The sequence below is a fragment of the Macaca thibetana genome, chromosome 10, assembly GCF_024542745.1.
Source record: "Macaca thibetana thibetana isolate TM-01 chromosome 10, ASM2454274v1, whole genome shotgun sequence".
Classification (NCBI taxonomy): domain Eukaryota; kingdom Metazoa; phylum Chordata; class Mammalia; order Primates; family Cercopithecidae; genus Macaca; species Macaca thibetana.
Genome location: NC_065587.1, coordinates 71,762,333 through 71,786,596, shown reverse-complemented (window position 1 = coordinate 71,786,596; position 24,264 = coordinate 71,762,333). Strand labels below are relative to the sequence as shown.

Genomic DNA, 24,264 nt, shown 5'->3' with positions numbered 1-24,264 from the left:
GGCCCTTCAGTCAGTCTGGCCTCATCCGTTTTCAGTTGTTGACTCAACCCCCTGCAGTGAAGAAGGGGTAAGGTGCTGGGCCAAGGCACCTTAGCCAGGCCTCCAGCCTCCCTCCTCCTCAGCTAGCCTCACAACCCATGGAGTCTCGACGGGGCAATGGCCTCAGATCAAGCGTGTTTCCAGGCCATGAGTAGAATGAAAATGTCCCTCCTAGACTAATCCAGGAAGCTGCTCTCTCTGGAAATATCTCCTAGCTCTTAACAAGAATAATGGCAGTGGCCAGCCATGGTGGTTCACACCTGTAATCCCAGCACTTTGGGAGGCTGATTAGGGTGGATCACCTGAGGCCAGGAGTTTGAGACCAGCCTGGCCAACATGGTGAAACCCTATCTCTATTAAAAATACAAAAATTAGCTAGGTGTGGAGTGGGTGCCTGTAATCCCAGCTTCTCAGGAGGCTGAGGCAGGAGAATCGCTTGAACCTGGGAGGCAGAGGTTGCAGTGAGCCAAGATGGCATCACTGCACTCCAGCCTGGGCAACAAGAGCAAAACTCCATCTCAAAAAACAAAACAAACAAACAAAAAAAGAATAACAGCATTAATAATGCAATACTGCTGTTCATCAACTTTACAATGGTGCAGGCACTTTTCTTTCTTTCTTTCTTTCTTTTTTGAGATGGAGTCTCGCTCTGTCGCCCAGGCTGGAGTGCAGTGGCATGATCTCGACTCACTGCAAGCTCCGCCTCCTGAGTCCATGCCATTCTCCTGCCTCAGCCTCCCGAGTAGTTGGGACTACAGGCGCCTGCCACTATGCCCGACTAATTTTTTTTTTTTTTTTTTGTATTTTTAGTAGAGACGTTTCACGTGTTAGCCAGGATGGTCTCGATCTCCTGACCTCATGATCAGCCTGCCTTGGCCTCCCAAAGTGCTAGGATTACAGGCGTGAGCCACCGTGCCGGGCCAGGTGCAGGCACTTTTCTAAAGCTACCTTTTCTTTTGAAACAGGGTCTCACTCTCACCCAAGCTGGAGTGCAATGGCTCAGGCATGGCTCACTGCAGCCTGGGCTCAAGCGATTCTCCTACCTCAGCCTCCCAAGTAGCTGGGACCACAGGCATGTGCCACCACACCTGGCCAATTTTTAAATTATCTGTAGTGATGACGTCTCTCTATGTTGCCCAGTCTGGTCTCTCGAACTCCTGGGCTCAAGTGATCCTTCTGCCTTTGCCTCTCAAAGTGCTGGGATTACAGGCATGAGCCACCGTGCCCAGCCTTAAAGCTATTTTTATTTTTTAATTTAAAATGTATTTATAGGCCAGGCGCGGTGGCTCACACCTGTAATCCCAGCACTTTGGGAGGCCAAGGCAGGAGGATCACAAGATCAGGTTTGAGACCAGCCTGGCCAACATGGCAAAACCCCATCTTTACTAAAAATACAAAAAAAAATTAGCCAGGCGAGGTGGTGGGTGCCTGTAATCCCAGCTACTTGGGAGGCCAAGGCAAGAGAATCGCTTTAACCCAGGAGTCAGACGTTGCAGTGAGCTGAGATCATGCCACTGCACTCCAGTCTGGGCGACAGAACAGGACTCCGAAAAAAAAAAAGTATTTATTTATTTATTTATTTAAAATTAGAGATGGGGCCGAGCACAGTGGCTCATGCCTGTAATCCCAGCACTTTAGGAGACCAAGGCCAGTGGATCACTTGAAGCCAGGAGTTTGAGACCAGACTGGCCAATATGGTGAAACCCCATTTCTACTAAAAATACAAAAATTAACCTGGCGTGGTGACGCATGCCTGTAATCCCAGCTACTTGAGAAGCTAAGACAGAATTGCTTGAACCCAGGAGGTGGAGGTTGCACTGAGCTGAGGTTATGCCACTGCACTGCAGCCTGGGTTGACAGAGTGAGACTCTGTCTCAAAAAAAAAAAAAAAATTAGAGATGGGGTCTTGCTATGTGTTGACGAGACTGGTCTTGACCTCCTGTCTGGGTCTCTCAAGTAGCTGGGATTACAGGCATGAGCTGCCATGCCTGGCTCTAAAGCTTTTGTATAATAAATTTATTTTTATTTCAGTCCTCACAATGACCCTGGGAGGTGGGTACCATGATTTTCCTTACTTCACACCGGCAGAAAGTAAGGCACAGACAAGTTCAGTGAGCTGCCCAAGCCATGAAGTTTCAAGCAACAGAGGCCAGACCCTGAGCCGGGCTACCGGGAGCCAGTGTTGCTGCAACAACAACTGCCCAGTGTTGCCTCTCAAAGGGTCCTTGCAGTCCCTGAGGGGTCATTCCTGAAAAGGCCGACGTCATGGCCTGAGTACAGGCGGCCCCTCCTGGGATGCTGGCCCCCTCCCTGCCCTTGGTGGAGATGGGGCTGCTGTGTCCTCTGGAGCTTCCTCACAGCATCCGGCTGCACCCTGGAGAGGAGGCCAAGAGCCTGTGGCAACTGCAAGAGCTGGGGGCTGCACACAGCTTGAGAGGCAGAGGGTGCCCGGCCTGAGCCCCAGACCAGCAGGGCACTCTGGTGGCCCAGGGAGAGAGGCCATGTCCTCTTTAGACCTGCCACCTTGGGATTAGGAACAAAAAGTGGCTTTTTCAGGCTGGGTCCGTTTAGCTATGGCTCCTCCTGCACCTTCCCCCAGGCCCAGAACCCCCGGCCCCACTCCCACCCCAGGTCTGAGATGGTACCTGCCCTGATCCCCACATACTAAGGTCCTGGTGGGCGTAGGAATTGGGACAAACAGTTGTCAGGTTCCCTGGGGCTCTCCCCACCTTTGAACCTTACTTGGCGTGGAGTTCTTGTTCCCCATAGTAGCTCCCCCCACTCATGTTTCTACCTGGGAGGGGGTGATGGGTCATGTGCCAAATGTGTCCCCAAGGCCCCCAGTTTCAGGGCCTGAGTCCCCATTCCCTGCTCTATGGGGGTGCGGGGGTGTCATGTCTTGCACTTTCCCCAGCAGTCTGCCACCCGTCTACCCCGTGAGAACAAGTCCTTCTCATTCTGTGTCCCTTGACTCCACAACCGACGGAGGCTGCCTTGTCCACAAGTCAGGGATTCCCGTTTCTGGTGCAGCCAGTACAAAGCCCCTGTCCTCGCCACTCTGGGCTTGTGCTGTTCTTGGTCCCTTATCTTGTTGTCACAGGGCTAACCCTCCCCACACACCTGGCTGTCCCCTGCCCCAAAGCTCCTAGGCCAGGGCCTGTCCCTGCCCCTAACACCCAGCCCCTCGGTTCCTCTTACCCTCTTCTTGGACCCTAAGCCCTTTCTGGGTAACCAGAAAGCTCAGAGACGGTCTCCAGGTGACCCCCAGTCTGTTCCTCTCCCCGAATCTAGAGCATTGCAGTCACAGTAGAGGCAATTGCTGTCATTCCGCGGCCCATGACAGCCTGGCGGCCCGCATCCCTCCCCCGTGATGCTCTGCACAGACAGGCCCACGTGTGTCCCCAGATGCCTGAATCACTGCTGACGGCTGGGGACCTGGCCACCGTGGGCTCCTGGGGAGCCACTGGGGAGGGGGCGGCGGCCGCATCTTGCCTCCAAGGGAACACCTGCGTACATAAATAGGCAGCCAGCAGAGGCAGCAGCACAGAGCCACCAAGCAGCGCTGCATACGGGGTCCACCTGTGTGCACCAGGATGCCCGACACCATGCTGCCCGCCTGCTTCCTCGGCCTACTGGCCTTCTCCTCCGCATGCTACTTCCAGAACTGCCCGAGGGGCGGCAAGAGGGCCATGTCCGACCTGGAGCTGAGACAGGTACTTCCCACCGTGGGCCATCTCAGGGCTGCCACAGCGGGCAGTGCTGACACCCTGGGTCAGGGGCTAGGAAAGAGGGAAGTCATGGGTGGTGGTAGCCTTTAGGGGAAGTGTAGGGGAGGAAGAGAGAGGCATGGCATGGCTGGGCAGAGGAGCCAATGGGGTGGGCCAGAGGAAACCACGCTTTGGAGGAGGCTGGGAGAGGCTGAAGGGGCTCCTGGTCACTGTCACCATCCAGACAGGGATTCAGGGAAGTGAGGGATGCTTCCCCAGTGACTGGGCTTGGGGCTGGATCAGGGAGAACGGGGCATCATGGCCTCCCCTGTGCCCATGGCGTTCTTGCATCTGGACTGGCTGGGGCAGCAGAGGCTCCGTCCTACCTGGCATTGGAGGCTTTCCTCATCCAGCCCCAGCCTCCCAGGCACAGGCGCCCGGGCCCCCACACAGAAGATGGCCTCTGGTCTGAGCGCACTTGAGTGGGGCATCCTGTGGGGAAGTTCTGCTGGGAACCTGGCCTAATTCTCTAGTGCTGGACGTTTCCTCCATTTCCAGCAGAGCTGAAGGAAATCCAATCACGATGTGCATGCAATTCTGTGCAGGCTCAGTGATGAGCCGTTGAGCAAATTAGACCACACCAAACTCAGCTAGAAGTCTAATGCGCTATCCATTGCGCCAGAGAACCGACTGTTGAGCAAATTAGAGTGGCCGAGTGGGCAACCCCCGCAGTCTCCCTTCCTCCTGCTAGGCTCCTTTGGGGTCCTGAGACACCTGGGTGTCCGTGCCCTCCTCTAGGGCTGAGGCGCCTGCCACCCACAGGCGGACTGAGCAGGGGGTCAGGGCCCCAGCTGAGGCCGTCAAGCTTGGCGGGAGGCAGGGGCAAGGCAAGACAGGAGACAGGAAATGGGAGGAAGGGCCGGGGTTCTGGATGCGCAGGGCGTCTCTGCATGGTGTAGTGGGGAAGCGGGTGGGGCCGGGCTCAAGCTGCAGCAGTGTGAGGAGGAAGGAGGAAGGGTTTGGAGTGGGGGAAGGTGGGGCAGCTGCAAGAGTGGCGCCCACCAGCGATGGCCCCGAGGCTCGAGGAAGGGCTCCCCACGCTGTAGTCCACCGGAGACCCGTCCCTAGCTGAGGGGGAGGACGCTGAGGGCTATCACTGAGAAGTCATTCAAGAAACCAAGGTGCTGAGCGGATTTGGACGCCCGGCCCGTGACTGCGGTCGAGGCCCAGACGGCGCCCCAGTGCGCCTGCAAGCTGCAGCCCCGGTGTCCCACCCGCACTCCGAGACCTGGACCCCAGCATCCCCGCCTCGCGGGGTTCCCCTCCAACCCCCCGACTCCCGGCTCCCCCTCCTCCCGCTTACCCCGCCCGTCTGTCCCCGCAGTGCCTCCCCTGCGGCCCCGGGGGCAAAGGCCGCTGCTTCGGGCCCAGCATCTGCTGCGCGGACGAGCTGGGCTGCTTTGTGGGCACAGCCGAGGCGCTGCGCTGCCAGGAGGAGAACTACCTGCCTTCGCCCTGCCAGTCCGGCCAGAAGGCGTGCGGGAGCGGGGGCCGCTGCGCCGCCTTCGGCATCTGCTGCAACGACGGTGCGCGGGGGCGGGCCTGGGGCTGGGTGGGGGGGCGGGCCTCTTGGGTGGGGGGACGCGGACCTGCGGCGGGGTGGGGGCAGGGTCAGGCACGGCAGGGAGGGTGTGGGCCCCCGCATCCCGAGCTGCGCCCACCCCAGGGCGCCCGCGCTCACACGTCCTTCCCGCAGAGAGCTGCATGACGGAGCCCGACTGCCGCGAGGGCTTTCACCGCCGCGCCCGCGCCAGCGACCGGAGCAACGCCACGCAGCTGGACGGGCCGGCCGGGGCCTTGCTGCTGCGGCTGGTGCAGCTGGCCGGGGCGCCCGAGCCCTTCGAGCCCGCCCAGCCCGGCGTCTACTGAGCCCCCCGCCCGCCCTACCGGCCCGCTGTCTGCGCCCGCCCCTGCAGCACGGACAATAAACCTGTGAAAACGCACGACCTCACGTCTGTCTCAGTCTCTGGAGGGAAGAGGGAAGGGGAGAGAGGTGGGAGCGGGGATCCCCGCCACCACGCCTCCCGGCCAGTCCCCGGACTTGAGGTCGCGGACAGATCCACCCCAGAGGAGCAACAGGTCCCGTAGAGGAAGCGATCTGCGACCCGCAGAGGTGTCGCTAGACCGAGGGACAGGGCGAATTGGGAGGCAGGGGAGGGTGAGACGAGAGGCCGAGAGTGGCCTTGGAGGGGGTCGGTTGGGTATCCTCCAGCAGAGGGAAAGAAGTAAAGGCAGAGAGGGGAAAGGCCTGGAGGACAAGACAGCAAGAGACGCAGAGACAGAGATAGCAGAATGATGGAGAGAGATGCAGAGACATTGACAGTGACGGAGAGAAGAGTGAGAGAGGCAGAGGGGACAGGCCAAGGGGTGACCATTCTGTCCCCATTTTCGTCCCAGGAGACAAACCACTCAGGGACCCACCCAGGTCCCGGGATTCCCAGTGCAGTGTGTGTTTCACCCAAGGCAGTGCTCGTGTGTGGTGGCGGCGGGAACGTCACCCCAGACCCAGCGGAGACAGCGCCACCTGCTGTCCGTCCAGTGCGCCCACCATAAGGGCACCTCAGCCAGAGTGGGGGGCCCCTAACAGATACAGTTCCACACAACCTCAAGCTCACTTGGACAGACAAGAAAATAACTAAGAACATGTCCGCGACCCTTGACCACAACCATAGAGACCCTGAGCCCCACATTCAGAGCCACAGACACACCCAAAGAAACAGATACAGCTGACAGGAGGATGGGCAGGAGCATGCACACACAGGCTCACGCACGCAGGAGTGCACTCACATTAGCTCCCGGACATGAAGACTTTCTGCCCTTTGACATGAGCCCCTTTGGCAAAAAGACGTCCAGCAGCTCTCGGCATCTTCCTCTACATCTCTTGGGTTCTCTCACCCCCTTCTTGAACCGGAGGCCTTTCTGGTCCCATCTGCCCTTTCTCTCCTTTGTCTCTCAACCTGCTCTCACCTCCCCGTTCTGCCAGCTCCTGGGCCCCTTCTTGCCTCTCTCCTTGGCCCCTCCACACCCCCCTTCTGTCGCCTCACCCGCTCCGACACCTCCCATCCTTCTCTCTCTTGGCCTCCTCTGTTCTCTGCATCCTCTCCTTGGGCTTCCTTTCTCCAGGTCTTGGAGCCACAAGAGGCTGCATCTCCTTCGGGATCCTCTGCAAACTCTGAGGCCAGGAGAGAGTGCAGGAGGAGAGAAGTCCGCCTGGGCCCTGACCCTAACGCCCAGGCTTACGGCCAAGCCTGGTGACTCAAGCAGCCCAGCCTCAGCAGCCCTGGGCAGAGTCCAGGCACATGCCAAGGTCAGGCTCTCTTCCACACTCCCAGGGCTCCCCTTGGCTCTCACCCCGACCTGGTTCTGGGTTCCTCTGCCAGGCAGTGCCTGGCATGACTGGGTCTAGCCAGCAGGAGCAGGGACCATGCAGGCTTGGGTCACTGCCACGACCTCCTGCTCCTGTTTCATGTGGTCCACTCAGAGCCAGCCCCCATCTGGTTGGGGCTAGAGCAGGACCAAACCTAATAGGAATTTATTAACTCTTCCAACTGGGAAGTAGGAAGAGGCAGGTGGCTTGGCTGCACTGAATCCAATCCAAAGTGCTAGTGTCTGGACTTGGGGACAGTTTTAGAATGAGGTCCAGGAACTTTCTCTTCCCAAATACATACAGATTCAGAGACTCCTTTCCCCTCCACTTGTCTTCAAAACAATCAGGCTACTACTTCTGGGAAGGGGTGAGGAAGGTCTGCCCACCCACAATTTGCCTGAATGTCCACATCCCTGAACAGACTTCCACTCTTTCTCCCTCTCCTTGAGTCCCCTGACCCAGCTACAGAGCCATTTAGCAGGGAGAGGTCTGCCCTCGTCTGCTCATTCTCTACAGGGCAAATGGGCTACGGCAAACCCACAGCAAGGGTCAAAGCAGTGTTCAAGCCTCCACATCTGCTATTTCATAAAAATGGTAACATTGGCAGTGTCTCTTTTTCTTTTTAAAAAATTATTATTACTATTATTATTATTATTATTATTACTGAGACGAAGTCTCGCTCTGTTGCCCAGGCTCGAGTGCAGTGGCGCGATCTCAGTTCACTGCAAGCTCCGCCTCCGGGGTTCACACCATCCTCCTGCCTTAGCCTCCCAAGTAGCTGGGACTATAGGTGTCCGCCACCGCGCCTGGCTAATGTTTTTGTATTTTTAGTAGAGAAGGGGTTTCGCCATTTTAGCCAGGATGGTCTCGATCTCCTGACCTCGTGATCTGCCTGCCTCGGCCTCCCAAAGTGCTGGGATTACAGGCATGAGCCACCGTGCCCGGACTATTTTTATTTTTATTTATTTATTTTTCAGCATCTACATTAAGGACACAGCAGTGTCTCTTGTTAAAGAACTTCTTGGCCAGGTGTGGTGGTTCACGCCTATAATTCCAGCCCTTTGGGAGGCCGAGGTGGGTAGATCGTCTGAGGTCAGGAGTTTGAAACCCCATCTCTACTAAAAATACAAAAATTAGCCAGGCATGGTGGCGTGCACCTGTAGTCCCAGCTACTCAGGAGGCTGAGACAGGAGAATTGCTTGAACCCGGGAGGTGGAGGTTGCAGTGAGCTGAGATAGTGCCATATGTATGTGAGTCTATTTCTGGACTCTCTAATCTGTTCCACTGATTTTTTTTTTTTTTTTTTTTTTTTGACAGAGTCTTACTCTGTCGCACAGTCTGGAGTGCAGTGGCGTGATCTCAACAGCCATGTTGTCCAGGCTGGTTTCGAACTCTTGATCTCAAGTGATCTGCCTGCCTCAGCCTCCCAAAGTGCTGGGATTACAGGTGTGAGCCACTGCACCCGGCCTAGATCTATCCTTTCTATAATATTACACTGTTTTGAATATGATAACTTTATCAGGTTGTGTGGCTTTTCCAACTTTGTTCTTTTTCAAAATTGTTTTGACTGTTCTAGTTCCTTTGTCATGCTGTATAAATTTTAGAATCAACCTAATGATTTCTACGAAAAAATCCTATTGGGAGTTTAATTAGAATTGTGTTGGATCTTTCAATCAATTTGGGGAGAACTGACATCCTTACTCTGATGAGTCTTCCAAATCAATAAACAAAATATATCTCTCCAGTTATTCAGGTCTTCCATTTCTTCCATCAGCGTTTTATAGTTCACCATATAGAATTTGTATATATTATGTAAGATTTCTATCCAAAAGATTTCATGTTTTTCACACTATTTTAAATAGTGTTGTATTTTAAAATGTAATTTCCAAGTAGTTATTGTTAGTATATAGAATTATGAAGTATTAATGTTAACTTTGTATCCTGTGATCTTGCTAAATGTACTTATTAGATCTAATAACTTTTTTGAAGATTCTTTGGGATTTTCTACATAGACAGTAATTTCTTTCTTTTTTTTCGCTGAGGATTTTTGCAACTTCTTTCCATGCCTCCCCAGTCAGTGTGACAGCCATGCTCTGCTCAGACTTCATCTTGTTGCATCATGGTCAGGACATTGTTCCCAGCAGAATCCTGGGGTAATCATGGGGTTCACCTCCTGAATTTCCTTCTGTCTATCATGCCTGAAATAGTTGCTATACATATTTTATCCTGTTTTGCAACTGCTTATGGTAGAGGGGCTAGTCAGTTACCAGTTACTCTGTGGACAGAAGCAAAAGTCCTACCTTAATATTAAAGAGAAATGATTGACCCTTCTGCTTTCATCTTGCTTGGGTCATAGACATAATGCTCAAAGAACAAGTAATAGTTTTGTGACATGAGGACAAAAGGTATATACTAAGGCTGACACAGCAGGAAGGCAGAATGGGTTGGGTTGTGAAGGCACTGTGGAATGGTTATACTACTAGTCCTAAAATGCAACTAGCCCGCAAGTTGCATGAACAAACTGTTAATTCAAGGCGCTATCTGCTGGGTTTTCTGTTACTTACTATAGGTGGGTACAAAAGTAATGGCAAAAACCTATTAGGTTGCACCAATCTAATAATAAATTCAGTCCTAACTGATATAAAATTATAGCACAGAAAAAAGGTATATAACAACCTAATTTATGACTTAGATTCAAACATCAATATTAGTAAATCAACTGCAAAAGACTAAATAGAATAGTACATCATGAGCAAATAGGATTTCTTAATGAATGGAAAGATGGCTCAATAATGGGAAATTTATTAATATAATTCTCCAAAGAAGATAAACACTGTCATTGCTAGGAGTTCAAAGAGTATCCAGTTACCTAATACTCTGGCTGAGAATGCTAGCTGTTCATCAAAATCTCTTCTCTCTCCATATCATGTATCTATTGCCACAATTAGATATGGATTAACATGATATGGAGTAACATATCATGTATTATGTTACATGGGTAACAAACTGCTCCCAAAATGAGGTGGCTTAAACACACCAATTATTATTTCCCATCACTCCATGGGTTGTCTGAATGGTTCTGGGGAAGCTGACTGGATTTGGCTATCTTGACTGAACTTAGTCATACATCTGTTAGCAGCTGATAGCTCAGCTGTGGAATGTCTCTGTTCCACGTGGTCTCTCATCCTCCAGTAGAGTAGCTAGCCTGAGCCTGTTCTTGTGATGAGACAGAGGAGCAAAAGAACAAACAAGGTGTACAAGACTTCTTGGGGTCTAGGCTCAGCTTAGATCTGCCATTCATGACTTCTGCCATATTCCATTGGCCACAACGAATTGTTTATGACAAACCACCATGGAGACATTTCAAAGTAGGTGGATGAGAACTGATTCAAGGAGTAGAGAAATAGACTTCTCTTGATGGGAGAAATTGCAAAGTCATATTATGGATGCAGCTACAGGGAGAGGTGGAGAATTGGGGCAATTTTTTTGCTATCTACCACAACTTCTTTTATCGTAATGAAATTATTGCCGGGAGCGGTGACTCATACGTGTAATCCCAGCACTTTGGGAGGCCGAGGTGGGCGGATCACCTGAGGTCAGGAATTCAAGAACAGCCTGGCCAACGTGGTGAAATCCCGTCTCTACTAAAAATACAAAAAAATTAGCCAGGCGTGGTGTCACGTGCCTGTAGTCCCAGCTATTCGGGAGGCTGAGACACCAGAATCACTTGAACCCCAGAGGTGGAGGTTGCAGTGAGCCAAGATTGAGCCACTGCACTCCAGCCTGGGTGATAGAGCGAGACTCCATCTCAGAAAAAAAAAGAAAAGAAAAGAAAAGAAATTGTAGCTATATTTCTCCGCCTCCATTGCAGTAAGGTAGGCCACATGACCATGTTTTTGTCAATAAAACCTGAGTAAAAGGAAAAGTGGCACTTGAAATCTTTTTTTTTTTCCCTTTGAGACAGAGTCTCACTCTTGTCGCCCAGGCTGCAGTGTAATGGCACGATCTAGGCTCATTGCAACCTCCCCCTCTGGGGTTCCAGTGATTCTCCTGCCTCAGCCTCCCAAGTAGCTGGGATTACAGGTGTGAGCCACTGTGCCCGGCCAGCACTTGAAATCTTAAGACGGTGGGTGCACCTCTTGCCTTCCACACTCTTTCCCTTTCCACCAGGTGGCATCCACAGCCCTCCAGCCTGAAGCATGCAGGCAGTGACAAGGCCTAGGGGATGACATAACTATATGATGGAAGAAAACTGGTTCCTAAATGTCAGGGTGGAACAGAACCAGGAATGTTCGTGTCAGGCTGATAGAAAAGAGAGGGAAATAAATATCTATCTTCCTTAAGCCCACAGTGTCTCTTTACCATTTGAGTGTTTTTATTACAACCGCCTAACCTTACCTTAACTAACTATAACCCTCAAATTCTGAAACAATTGAAAAATAAAACAAAAGAACATGGCTTATGGAGGCCAGAATACTACCTTTATTATTATTATTTTAGAGATGGGGTCTTCTTCTGTTGCCCAGACTGAAATGCAGTGGCATGATCTTGGCTTACTGCATGTAATCTCCGCCTCCTGGGTTCAAGCAATTCAAGCAATAATCCTCCTGAGTAGCTGCAACTACAGGTGCACACCACCACGCCTGGCTAATTTTTGTATTTTTTTGTAGAGACAGGGTTTTGCCATGATGGCCTGGCTGGTCTTGAACTCCTGACCTTATGTGATCCACCCCCCTCAGCCTCCCAAAGTGCTGGGATTGTAGGCATGAGCCACTGCGCCCAGTCAGCCCTCTGTGTTTTAAGGCTGCAAAAGAAAATACTGCAGGCGTTGGATCCCAGGGAAAGAATGGCCCAGTGGGTGGGTGCCTGAGGGGGTGAGGGGACCCTGAAGTCTCTCCCAAGGTGGGGAAAGCTGGGCTGACACCCCTCTGCTCTGTGTCAGAGCCACTGGGGTGGGAGGGAATGTGAGGCACTCAGAGGAAGGAGTGGGGTCCCAGTGGGAGGCCCAGACGTCCTGCGAATGTGGCAGGTGGACAGGCAGCTTGGAAAGCGCAAATCCACAGGCTCATGCCTATGCGAGTGGAGGTGGGGGGGTCCCTCAGGTGTTCCGTGGGCAGATGCTCGCCTCTCTCTCTGGGTGGTTTCTGAGGGGCCAAAGAACTTTAACCACTTTCCTCAAATACCCCTTTCTGTGTATCAAACTGTTTTGAACAATTTGAAAAGAAGTCCATGTTCTCCATTTTGAGTCAATCTCTTGCTCCCTTGCATGACAAATCTCCCCTCCTCCTCACTCCCAGATGTGAGGTCAGAAGAGGGGCATCCCCTCAGAGTCCCAGCAAAAACCATTTCACTGTGCCGTAGGCCACTGGGGCTTTCAAAAGCCTCACTGCAGCTGCGTGAGGTGGCTCACACCTGTAATCCCAGCACTTTGGGAGGCCAAGGTGGGTGGATCACCCACCCTGGTCAGGAGTTCGAGACCAGCCTGACCAACACCGTGAAACCCCGTCTTTACTAAAAATACAAAAAAATTAGCCGGTTGTGTTGGGGGGCACCTGTAATCTCAGCTACTTGGGAGGCTGAGGCAGGAGAATTGCTTGAACCTAGGAGGCAGAGATTGCAGTGAGCTGAGATTGCACCATTACACTCCAGCATGGATGACAGAATGAGACTCTGTCTCAAACAAACAAACAAAACCTAATACTATGTAAATGCCATGCCAATTGTTGTTATACTGTATTGTTGAGGCAATGATGACAAGACAAAAATGTCTAGACATGCTCAGTAGACAATTTTTTTCATAAATACACAATCCCAGATTGGTTGGTTCCACTGGTGTACATCTCACAGAAAGGACCAACCGTTTAATTACAAACAAAAGTGAACCAATCCCATGTATACAGTTTCATGCATTTTCATAAACTGAGCACACCTGTTTCACCAGCTCCCAGGCCAAGAAACAGAATCTGAGCAGCAACCAGGAAGCCCCTGATACTGTTTCCAGCCACTGCCCACCCAAACCTCGAGGCCCATATATCTTTTTGGCCTGTTTTGTACCACCTGTGAAGGAAATCTTACGGTGCTCTTCAGTATATGTTTTCAGTCTTGCACCTGTGGGCTCATTCGCCCTGCCCCGCCCTGGTTGCGCCTGAGTGTGGGGAAGCCCCAGGAATGGTCTGTTCCTGTTTTCTTTGGAGTGAGAGAGTGGGCGTGGGCCTTCTGAAGTACACTGCCTGGTGACATGGGCAAGTGGATGGGGGCGTGTTCTGGGGACTAGGCTTTTATCTGATTCCCAGTGTCTAGAAGCAGGGATAAATGTGGGAAAGGAAAATTAATAAATTTCAAATCACAAAACCCCAGAATCACTAAGTCAAAGGGAAAAGTCAAACTGGGAACTGAGTCAGGCAAAGCTGCCTCCTATTTTATTCCTAAATAAGAAACTACAAAGAGCTACATACTTCCTTCACAATTTACCTACAGGGAAATTGCTTGTGAGCCTCATTTCACCCTGGCAATGTAAATTGATAGCTTATCTTCACAGGTGCAGGACAAAGGCCAGAACTCTTAAGTCATCCCTCTGCTCACCTGAGACAAATGCATACCTGATTTCTCCTTCTGCTGAATTGTTTATGTAAAAATGCAGATTCACTGAGCCAGACTAAGGCATAAGGGACTATTTCTCTACCCCACTCTCACATGTAAATTGTGTATTCAGTGAAAGGCTGAACAAAGATTCAAAAGAAGGCAACCTTTTGTCTCTTATTTCCCTAAGACCTGGCAGCCCCACAACCCCCCTTTGAGTTGTCCTGCCTTTCCAGAACAAACCACTGTTCATCTCGCATGTATTAATCAATGTCTTATGTCTGCCTAAAATGTATAGAACCAGGCCAGGGGCAGTGGCTCATGCCTGTAATCCCAGCACTTTAGGAGGCTGAAGCAGGTGGATCATGAGGTCAGGAGTTCCAGACCAGCCTGACCACCATGATGAAACCCTGTCTCTACTAAAAATATCAAAATTAACTGGATGTGGTGGTGCACACCTGTAATCCCAGCTATTCAGGAGGCTAAGGCAGGAGAATTGATTGAACCCGGGAGTCAGAGGTTGCAGTAAGCCGAGATCATGCTATTGCACTCCAGCCTGGGCGACAGAGCCAGAGAGCAAGACTCCATCTCAAAAAAACAAAACAAAACAAAACAAAAACCAGAACAACAACAAAAACATCAGGCTGTACCCTGACTGCCTTGGACACATGTCCTCAGGGAACCTCCTGAGGTGTGTGAGGTGTGTTCTTAATCAACTTTCTTTTTTTTTTTTAAATGGAGTTTTGCTCTTTTGCCCAGTCTGGATCTCAGTTCACTACAACCTCTGCCCCCGTGGGTTCAAACGATTTTCCTGCCTCAGCCTCCCAAGTAGCTGGGATTATAGGCGCCTGCCACCACCCCTGGCTAATTTTTGTATTTTCAGTAGAGTCGGGGTTTCGCCATGTTGACCAGGCTGGTCTCGAACTCCTGACCTAAGGTCATTAACCTGCCTAGGCCTCCCAAAGTGCTAGGATTACAGACATGAGCCACTGTGCCTCTCCCTTAATCAGCTTTCTAAAATGATTGAAACTTTGGCTGGGCACGGTGGCTCACACTTATCAACCCAGCACTTTGGGAGGCAGAGGTGGGTGGATCACCTGACCTCAGGAGTTTAAGACCAGCCTGGCCTACATGGTGAAACCCTATCTCTACTAAAAACACAAAAATTAGCGGCACGTGGTGGTGGGCGCCTGTAGTCCCAGCCACTCAGGAGGCTGAGGCAGGAGAATCGCTTGAACCTGGGAGGCAGAGCTTGCAGTGAGGCGAGATTGCACCATTGTACTCCAGCCTGGGCAACAAGAGCGAAACTCCGTCTCAAAAAAAAAACAACATTAAGTTGATTAAGACCTGTCTCAGATACTTTTGCTTCACTGATAGGAGATAGAGTTTAAGAGATTTTCTTTGTTCATGTCATTTCTGTGGCCCTGGACTCTCAAGATCCGCTGTCCGCTTGTGAGGTCCCCAGCCCTGACATGTTTTATCGCACAGGCAGGAGTAGGGCTGCCAGGTCAGACCCAGCCCTGGGGACACCAGGGAGAGTCATGCAGGCATTCAAGCCCAGTCCCCGCAGCTTGGGCTCCTCTTCTGAGCATGCCTGTGGCCTCCTGGGGTCAGCTCCTAGGAAACATGGTGGCCCTTCAGCTGCTCCCCAGGACCCCCTCTCCCCAGGCCCGCTCTGCTCCCTCAACTTCTAAGTGTGGCTCAAGCCTCCTTTCAGGGGTCAGGAAGCCATTCAGTGTGCACTGACCACTTCCCATCGTCATCCCGCTCAGACCCTTGTCTGTATTTGCTCCCTCATCCTCGTCTTTTTCGATTTTGAAAGATCCCCTGAAGTGCAGCCTGCTGTAGGCCTCAGCCCAGGCTGGGAGCGGGGAGCTGGGACTGTTCCCACGTCCTCAGAGCCTTTGTGCCCCTCCCTCTTCCAGCCCCTCCAGGATGGTGGCAGCCAGAACAACACCCGCTCTGTCCCCTCGGGCAGCCGGGACACGTCTTCCTTGGCCAGCTCTGAATTTCTGCTCTGAGTGCAATAAGCCACAGGTCCAACGGGCGCGATCTTACAGTCACGCAATGCCCCCTCCCCGTCCCATTTCTGGCACTTAGACACGAGTCGAGTTGGAGGAGAAAAATCTGCTTTATTTTATTTTCACCATTTCTGGGGTGGCTATGCAGGAAGCGAGTGGCGCGCTTCGAAGGTGTTCGGAGCCATCAGGTTTCAGTGCTGGGAGAAGGTAGCTTCCATATCGCAGGCAGGGTCGGCGTGGCAGCCGTCTGGAGGGAGAGGTGGAGTCAGGAGACCCCCGGCCGCGTCCCCGCCCGCCTCCCCCTGGCCCCAGCGCGCCTCGCCCTGCTCACCCGGGCTACAGCAGAGGCCGAAGACGGCGCAGCGGCCGCCGCTCCCGCACGCCTTCTGGCCCGACTGGCAGGGCGACGGCAGGTAGTTCTCCTCCTGGCAGCGCAGCGCCTCGGCCGTGCCCACGAAGCAGCCCAGCTCTTCCGCGCAGCAGATATTGGGCCCAAAGCAACGGCCTTTGCCCCCGGGGCCGCAGGGGAGGCACTGCGGGGACGGGCGGGGTGAGCGGGAGGAGCAGGAGCCAGGGTGGTGGTGGGGACTCGGAGGACCCTGCGAGGTCGGGCGGGGTGCGCGGGGCGAGGATGCTGGGGTCCGGGGCTCAGAGTTCGGGCGGAACAGCGGGGCTGCAGGCGCGCTGGGTCGCCCTCTGGGCCTCGACCGCGGTCAAGGGCGGAGCGTCAACATCCACTCAGCTCCTGGGGTTCTCAGGCGAGGCCGGAGCGGGGCGCGCCCCTGTGGCAGCGGGTCCCTCCCGCCCCGGAGCGCCGCGGGACCAGGGCTGGGGACTTACCTTGCGCACGTCGAGGTCCGGCGCGGCCCTCTTGCCTCCCAGGGGGCAGTTCTGGATGTAGCAGGCGGAGGTCAGCGCCAGAAGGCCGAGGAGACAGCAGGCGAGGCTGGGGCCGGCCATGGTGCGGGTGCGCTGGGTCCAGGGTCGGTGACTGGTGGCGGGCTCTCCGGCCTGGCCTTTTTATGCTTGGGCATTGCGTCGGTGGAGCTCTGTTTAAGAGGTTGGTAGTATGACTGGTCACAGAGGGCCGCCGTGGGTCAGGCTGAGTGTGTACGGGCTTGCCTCTTCATTAGCAGGGCCTGGGCCCGGGTCAAGGTCACCGCGTTGGCTAATGGTCTGGGCACCGAAGGTGAGGTGCCTTGCGGAAGGGAGCAGGCCGGGGTGGCCTGGGCCACTAGGGTGGGACAGGGAGAATTTGAGGTGGGGTGTAGCCCAGCCAAGGACTTTATCCAGCCTCCCAGTACCTCGAGGAGCGGGGCTGGGGCAGGGAAAGTGGACACTGGGACCCCTCCAGGTTGGAGGAGGCTCCGGCAGGGTCTACCCACCCTCTTGGCCCACCACACATGTGGATCCTTGTCCCTTCTTTTAGGAACATTTCCTCTTCCTAAACCCAAATTTCTGGGAAACGTCTTCACCCTCACCACACAGCAACACCCACTTCCCTGCACCCGGAACTTAGATAGGAAGAGATCACATCTGTCTCTAATCTGTAACAGATACTCCACCTTTCCTTTCACCATAAATTAGGCAACAAATCACAGCGGAATTAGCAATACCTGTAGCTTTGTCACAAATCGAAATAACAGATAACTTCCTATCACAGCTGTCACAAATGCGTCTATATACTGTTTAGATTCATTATATCTTCAAAATTATCACAGTTATTGGACCACCAGATCTTGCTATCTAATGGTTAATAAAGAAGCACATTTTGACACCACCAAAATGTGTTTTGGCTGGGCGCCATAACTAATGCCTGTAATCCCAATACTTTGGGAGTCTGAGGTGGGCAGATTGCTTGAGCCCAGAAGTTCAAGACCAGCCTAGGCAACATAGTGAGAACCCCCAGCTCTACAAAAAATACAAAAATTAGCTGGGCGTGATGGTGCGCTCCTGTAGTCGCAGCTACTTGGGAGGCTGAGGCAGGAGTACCACCTAAACCTGGGAATTCAAGACTGCAGTGAGTATGATGGTACCACTGCACTCTAGCCAGAGTGACAGAGCGTGAGCAAGACCCTGTCTTAAAAAAAAAAAAAAAGTTTTAACATTTTGATATCTGAATATAAATATGTATATATATATGTATTTTTTCTTGAGATGGAGTCTCTCTCTGTTGCCCAGGCTGGAGTGCAATGGCGGGCGCCATCTTGGCTCACTGCAACCTCCGCCTCCTGGTTTCAAGTGATTCTCCTGCCTCAGCCTCCCAAGTAGCTGGGATTACAGACCTACACCACCACGCCTGTCTAATTTGTGTATCTTTAGTAGAGAAAGGGGTTTCACCATGTTGACCAGGCTGGTCTCGAACTCCTGACCTTAGGTGATCTGCCCGCCTTGGCCTCCCAAAGTGCTAGGATTACAGGCGTGAGCTGCTGCACTTGGCCCTATAATTGTTCTTTTTTGTAATTACATTTATTTCATTTTCTACATCAAAATTTTTTTGGCCGGGCGTGGTAGTTGACCAACCTGGCCAACATGGTGAAACCCCATCTCTACTAAAAATACAAAAATACAAAATACAAAAATACAAAAATTAGCCAGGCATGAGGCAGGCACCTGTAATCCCAGCTATTCAGGAGGCTGAGGCAGGAGAATCACTTGAACCCAGGAGGCGGAGGTTGCAGTGAACCAAGATCATGCCACTGCACTCCAGCTTAGGCGACAGAGTGAGACTCCATCTCAAAAACAAAATTTTTTTTTGTATTTTTAATATATCTCAAAAGGAAAATAATTAAAAGAAAAGATGGATTACCCCAGTGGGAGAGATATTGCTAGATATCATGAATAAGGAAGGAAAGGCGCTGCTCAACTCTCCCTTTGTGAAAGCACCTGCCACCCAGCTGCTGGGAGTGCTGTCTGCAGGTGGCCCTCAGGGGTAGCTCCTCTAGGGCCTGCTTCAGCTGCAGAGAACCGCCTGGCCCAGGGTCACACCCTTCCCAGGTGGCCCACATGCAATGACTGTTCCATTTTGGCCCAAACGCAGGATAACTCTGAAGGAGCATTTTGGCTCCAGAGCTCCCTATGGGGTCAGCTGAGGTCTGCATAGCAGTTCTCCCTCTGCCCACTCCTATTTTTGTCCCCTCCCTCCCAAAGGTGTGGGTCCCCAGGGCCTTCTGTAATAAAAACCCTCTTTGTGAAACCACCTCCGTCTGTTCCCTAGGGAACGCAGCCTGAGGCAGAATGGAAGAAATGAGAGCACTGTGAGAGACCAGCCTCAGTGGTGGGCCGGTCCCCGACCCCTGGGAGAGGAGAATGGGACAGTTCCAGACTCTCCTGCCCTCTTGTTGAGGAAGGTGAAGAGACTGATAAGGCCAAGCGGGTCACAGAGCCTATCTGACCCTAGTCACTGGCATGAGTCACTGGCATGAGCTGTCTGGCACCCAGGAGCCGGTCAGGCTGACCTGCATTACAAATCAGCAGCCAGTCCTCTGTCACCCAGATTAACTTATTGGCATTCCAGGCCTAGAAGGCCAAGGGCCTGACCCAGCCATGGCCCAGAGAGGCCTCCCACCTGCTCTGTGGGCATGATGACCTCACTTAAGCTAACACATGTGCATAAATTACCATAGTTTTATGTCCCCCAGATGGGCCACATCCCTTCACCTGTTCAACAACTCCTCTTCTGAAGATGCTCTGGGCCCCATTACAAATGCCTGGAAACAGCAGCGACAAAACACAAAAACCTCTGCCCTCATGGGGCTTATATTCTAGTGGAGGAAGAGAGATGTTAAACAACAAACACATTTCAATTAGGAACAAATATAAACAATAAACAGACTCCAGTAACAACACACATATTGCAGTAGATTAGTAAGTGCTACAGAGATAAAAGGGAGGCCTGTTGCAATTTCACCGAGGGTAGTCAGTGTAGACTTCTTTGTGAAGAAGAGAAAATAAGCCGTGCAGATGTCTGAGGGGACATTAGCTTTCTATTGCTGCATAACAAATTACCACAGGCCAGGCACAGTGGCTTATGCCTGTAATCCCAACACTTTGGGAGGCTGAAGCGGGAGGATCACTTAAGCCCAGGAATTAGAGACCAGCCTGGGCAACATAGGGAGACCCAGACTCTATACAATGTTTTTTTTTTTTTTTTTTTTTTTTTTTTTTTTTTGAGACGGAGTCTCGCTGTGTGGCCCAGGCTGGAGTGCAGTGGCCCGATCTCGGCTCACTGCAAGCTCCAACTCCTGGGTTCACGCCATTCTCCCGCCTCAGCCTCGGAGTAGCTGGGACTACAGGCGCCCGCCACCACGCCCGGCTAGTTTTTTGTATTTTTAGTAGAGACAGGGTTTCACCATGTTAGCCAGGATGGTCTCGATCTCCTGACCTCGTGATCCACCCACCTCGGCCTCCCAAAGTGCTGGGATTACAGGCTTGAGCCACCGCGCCCGGCCTTATACAATGTTTTTAAAAAATTATCTGGGTTTGTTGGCATGGACCTGCAGTCCCAGCTACTTGGGAGGCTGAGACAGGGAGATCACTTGAGCCCAGGAGTTCAAGGCTACAGTGAACTAGGATGGCGCTACGGCACTCCAGCCTGGGTGACGGAGTGTGAGTCTGTCTCAAAACAAAAACAAAAACAAAAAAGCTACCACAAATTTGGCAGCTTAAAACAATATTTGTTTATTACATTGGGCCAGGCATGGCTTAGCTGGGTCTTCTGCTCTGGGGCTGCGGTCAGGGTGTCAGCCAGGCTGCATTCCTTTCCGGAGCCCAGGTAATTGTTAGCAGAATTCATTTCCTTGCAGCTGTCAAACTCGTGGTGACCTGCTTCTTCAAGGTCAGGAACAGAGACAGTCTCTGCTGCTTCAAGTCTAAGCATACAGGGAGTCCTTTTCTAAGGGGCACCTGACCTGATTAGGTCAGACCCACCTGGATCAAATTGATTAGGTGTCTTCATTACATCTGCAAAATCCCCTCACCTTTGCCATATAATGTAGTATAGTCATGGTTGTCACTTTTGTCATATTTTTCTAATGTTTAGAAGAAAGTTGACTGGGCACAGTGGCTCACGCCTGTTTTTGTTTTTGTTTTGAGACTGAATCACGCTCCGTTGCCCAGGCTGGAGTGCGGTTGGCTGGGCATGGTGGCTCCCAGCACTTTGGGAGGCCAAGGCGGACCTCAAGGCCATCACTTGAGGTCAGGAGTTCGAGACCAGTGTGGTCAAAAGGGTGAAACCCTGTATCTACTAAAAAAAAAAAAATACAAAAATATTTAGCCAGGCACGGTGGTGGAAGCCTGTAGTCCCATCTACTCGGGAGGTGGAGGAACCCAGGAGGTGGAGGTTGCAGTGAGCCAAGATCACACCACTGCACTTCAGCCTGGGTGACAGAGTGAGACTCTGTCCGTCTCAAAAAAAAAAAAAAAAAAGTTATGAGTTCTACCCACATGAAGCTGGAAAAGATTACGCAAGGGTAATCATTGTATAATCCACAGAAAGATACCGGGGGGCAGGGGGGGAGAATTTCAGGGATCCACTTTAGCATTCTGCCTACAATGGAGGGGTGGAAACAGCAAGTGCCAAGATCCTGAGGCAGGAATGCGCCTGGCATGTTTAAAGAGCAAGGAGGCCAGTAGGGCTGGTGCAGAGTGACTGAACTCCTGAGATCAGAAAGGTAACATGTGACTGCACCTCATAGGCTTTTTCTCCAAATGAAATGGGGGAATAAGAGGGAGTTCTGAGCCAGCTCATGATAACTTTGGATATAGTGCTGTGAAAAGACTCGGGGAGCCGGGCATGGTGGCTCACGCCTGTTATCCCCACACTTTGGGAGGCCAAGGTGGGCGGATCACGAGGTCAGGAGATCAAGACCATCCTGGCTAACATGGTGAAACTCCATCTCTACTAAAAATACAAAAAATTAGCCAGGCATGGTGGTGCGCACCTGTAGTCCCAGCTACTCGGGAGGCTGAGGCAGGAGAATCGCTTGAACCTGGGAGGCGGAGGTTGCGGTGAGCCAAGATTGTGCCACTGCCCTACAGTCTGGGCGACAGAGCAAGACACCTTCTTAAAAAAAAAAAAAAAAAAAAAAAAAAAAAAAGGACGGTGAGGAAACTAGGGAGGAGGCTATGCAACAATCCTCGTGAGTAGTGTGAGTGCGATGTGCGCGTCGAGAAGTGACCTGATTCTTGGTGCATTTTAAAGGAGGTACCAACTGCGGTTTGCTAATGGATTGGATGTGAGCGGGAGAGAAAAAGAGGAGTCGAAGATGACTTCAATATTTCTGAGCCGGGCTGAGTGCGGTGGCTCATGCCTGTATTCCCAGCTACTCAGGAGGCTGAGACAGGAGAATCACTTGAACCCGGGAGGTGGAGGTTGCAGTGAACTGAGATAGCACCATTGCACTCCAGCCGGGGTGACACAGTGACTCTGTCTCAAAAAAAAAAAAAAAAATTTCTGGGCCGGGCGCGGTGGCTCATGCCCATAATCCCAGCACTTTGGGAGGCCAAGGTTGGGGGATCACCTGAGGTCAGGAGTTTGAGACCAGCCTGGCTAACATGGCAAAACCTTGTCTCCACTAAAAAATACAAAAATTAGCCAGGCGTGATGGCAAGTGTCTGTAGTCCCAGCTACTAAGGAGGCTGAGGCAGGAGAATCACTTGAACCGGGGAGGCAGAGGTTGCAGTGAGCTGAGATAGTGCCACTGCACTCCAGCCTGGGCAACAGAGTGAGCCTCTGTCTCAAAAACAAAAACAAAAACAGAAACAAAACAAGATTTCTGGCTTGAGCAATGGGGAGGATGAAGGTGCCATCAGGTAGCATGGGAACCTGAGGGTGGCACTGATTTGAGTTGGGAAGAGCAGGGGCTCAGCGTGTACCTGTCATGTTTGGGATGTCCACTACACATCCAAGAAGAACCTGAGCAGGCATTTGGAGGTATGTCTGGAGTTCAGGAGAGAGGTCTAGGCTGAAGCAATGGTCAGTACCAATATTTATTTATTTATTTATTGAGACGGAGTTTTGCTCTTGTCGCCCAGGCTGGAGTGCAATGGCACAATCTCAGCTCACTGCAGCTGCCGCCTCCCGGGTTCAAGCGATTCTCCTGCCTTAGCCTCCTGAGCAGCTGGGGTTACAAGGTCTGCGTCACCACGCCCAGCTAATTTTGTATTTATTGTAGAGACAGGGTTTCTCCACGTTGATCAGGCTGGTCTCAAACTCCCGATCTCAGGTGGTCTGCCTGCCTTGGCCTCCCAAAGTGCTGGGATTATAGGCGTGAGACACCGCACCCGGCCAGTATCAATATTTAAAGGCCCCACCAGAGTGGCATCACCCTGGGGGAGGACAGATGGAGAAGAGGACTAAGGATCCCACTCTAAGCAAGGTAGGAGGAAACAAACAAGGGTCTGAGGACGGGGTTTCACGGAGGAGGAAGTGTGCCAGATGCCAAAGGATGTGTAAAGGAGGGACTGAAACTTGAACTTCTTTATTTAAAAAAATCCAGTGCAGTGCAATTTACAGATCATAATTTGTACCCACTGTAAGTGTATTGTTTGGTGATTTTTGATAAATTCAAACAGTTGTCCAGCCACTCCCACAATCCAGTTTTAGAATACTCTATCCTCATGTAAAGTTCCCCCATGCCCATTTGCCTCACTGCTGGCTCCCAGCCCAGCCCCAGGAAACCACTGCTGGAGATTTGCCTTTTCTAGAAATGTCACCTAAATGGAACAATACAGTACTTGATCATTTATATCTGGCGTTCTGAGGTTCATCCCAGTTATTTTGTGTATCAGTAGTGAAACTACCAATGTAAAATTATAACTGAGACAGTGAAAGAGATCTGACCTAGCCAATTCCATCTTGCTTCTAACCTCCAAGCTGTCCTTGTTCATTCCTGGGCGCAGGCCGAACTTACTTTGGGACGAACTTAGTATATAGTTTATAGTTTAAAACAAAGGCAATAACAGCCCTTTCCCAAACCAAACCTCCTTCTTGCCTGGGGACTAGACTGCCTTGGTAGAGCTAACGTATTAGCCACAGTTAGAAATTACGGTTTAGGGGTCATGCAGCTGGAGGCTACAAGATTCTGACCCTCTCCAAATTGCTCCTGGGGATAGCATCACTATTGAAAAACCTAAGATCAGTGCTTCGAGAGGTTCTGCAGACCCTGCACTCTATGGATCAGCCGGCACCACCCAGATCAATAAACTGGCTCATCTGATATTGTGGCCCCCACCCAGGAACTGACTCAATGCAAGAGGACAACTTCTTCTCCACCCCAGCCAATAAACACTCCTGACTCAATGGCTGTCCCACCACCCAGCACGTTATTCTTAAAAACTCTGATTCCTGAATGCTCAGGGAGACTGATTTGAGTGACAATGAAACTTCTGTCTCCTGCCCAGCTGGTTCTGTGTGAATTACTCTTTCTCTATTGCAATTCTCCTATCCTGATAAATTGGCTGTTTAGGAAGTGGGTAAAGTGAACCTGTT

At 51.8% G+C, this 24,264-nt stretch overlaps 4 protein-coding genes across 4 annotated transcripts in view; 2 read left to right on the top strand and 2 right to left on the bottom strand.

The window, feature by feature from the left end:
• Positions 1–24,264, top strand: part of FASTKD5 (FAST kinase domains 5) — a 488,950-nt gene that overhangs the window by 72,217 nt on the left and 392,469 nt on the right. The window lies entirely within an intron of this gene.
• Positions 1–24,264, bottom strand: part of ITPA (inosine triphosphatase) — a 182,923-nt gene that overhangs the window by 142,271 nt on the left and 16,388 nt on the right. The gene's annotated exons all lie outside the window — the stretch shown is intronic.
• AVP (arginine vasopressin) lies at positions 2,068–5,749 on the top strand. Its single transcript, XM_050745713.1, has 3 exons — positions 2,068–3,752; positions 5,131–5,332; positions 5,503–5,749. The coding sequence occupies exons 1-3, from the start codon at positions 3,633–3,635 to the stop codon at positions 5,673–5,675; spliced, it is 495 nt and encodes a 164-aa protein (XP_050601670.1). The 5' UTR covers positions 2,068–3,632; the 3' UTR covers positions 5,676–5,749.
• On the bottom strand, positions 15,868–16,934 carry OXT (oxytocin/neurophysin I prepropeptide). Its single transcript, XM_050745714.1, has 3 exons — positions 16,614–16,934; positions 16,105–16,306; positions 15,868–16,020 (listed from the first exon to the last, which is right to left on the bottom strand). Exons 1-3 carry the CDS (start codon positions 16,731–16,733, stop codon positions 15,965–15,967), a joined length of 378 nt encoding a protein of 125 aa, XP_050601671.1. The 5' UTR covers positions 16,734–16,934; the 3' UTR covers positions 15,868–15,964.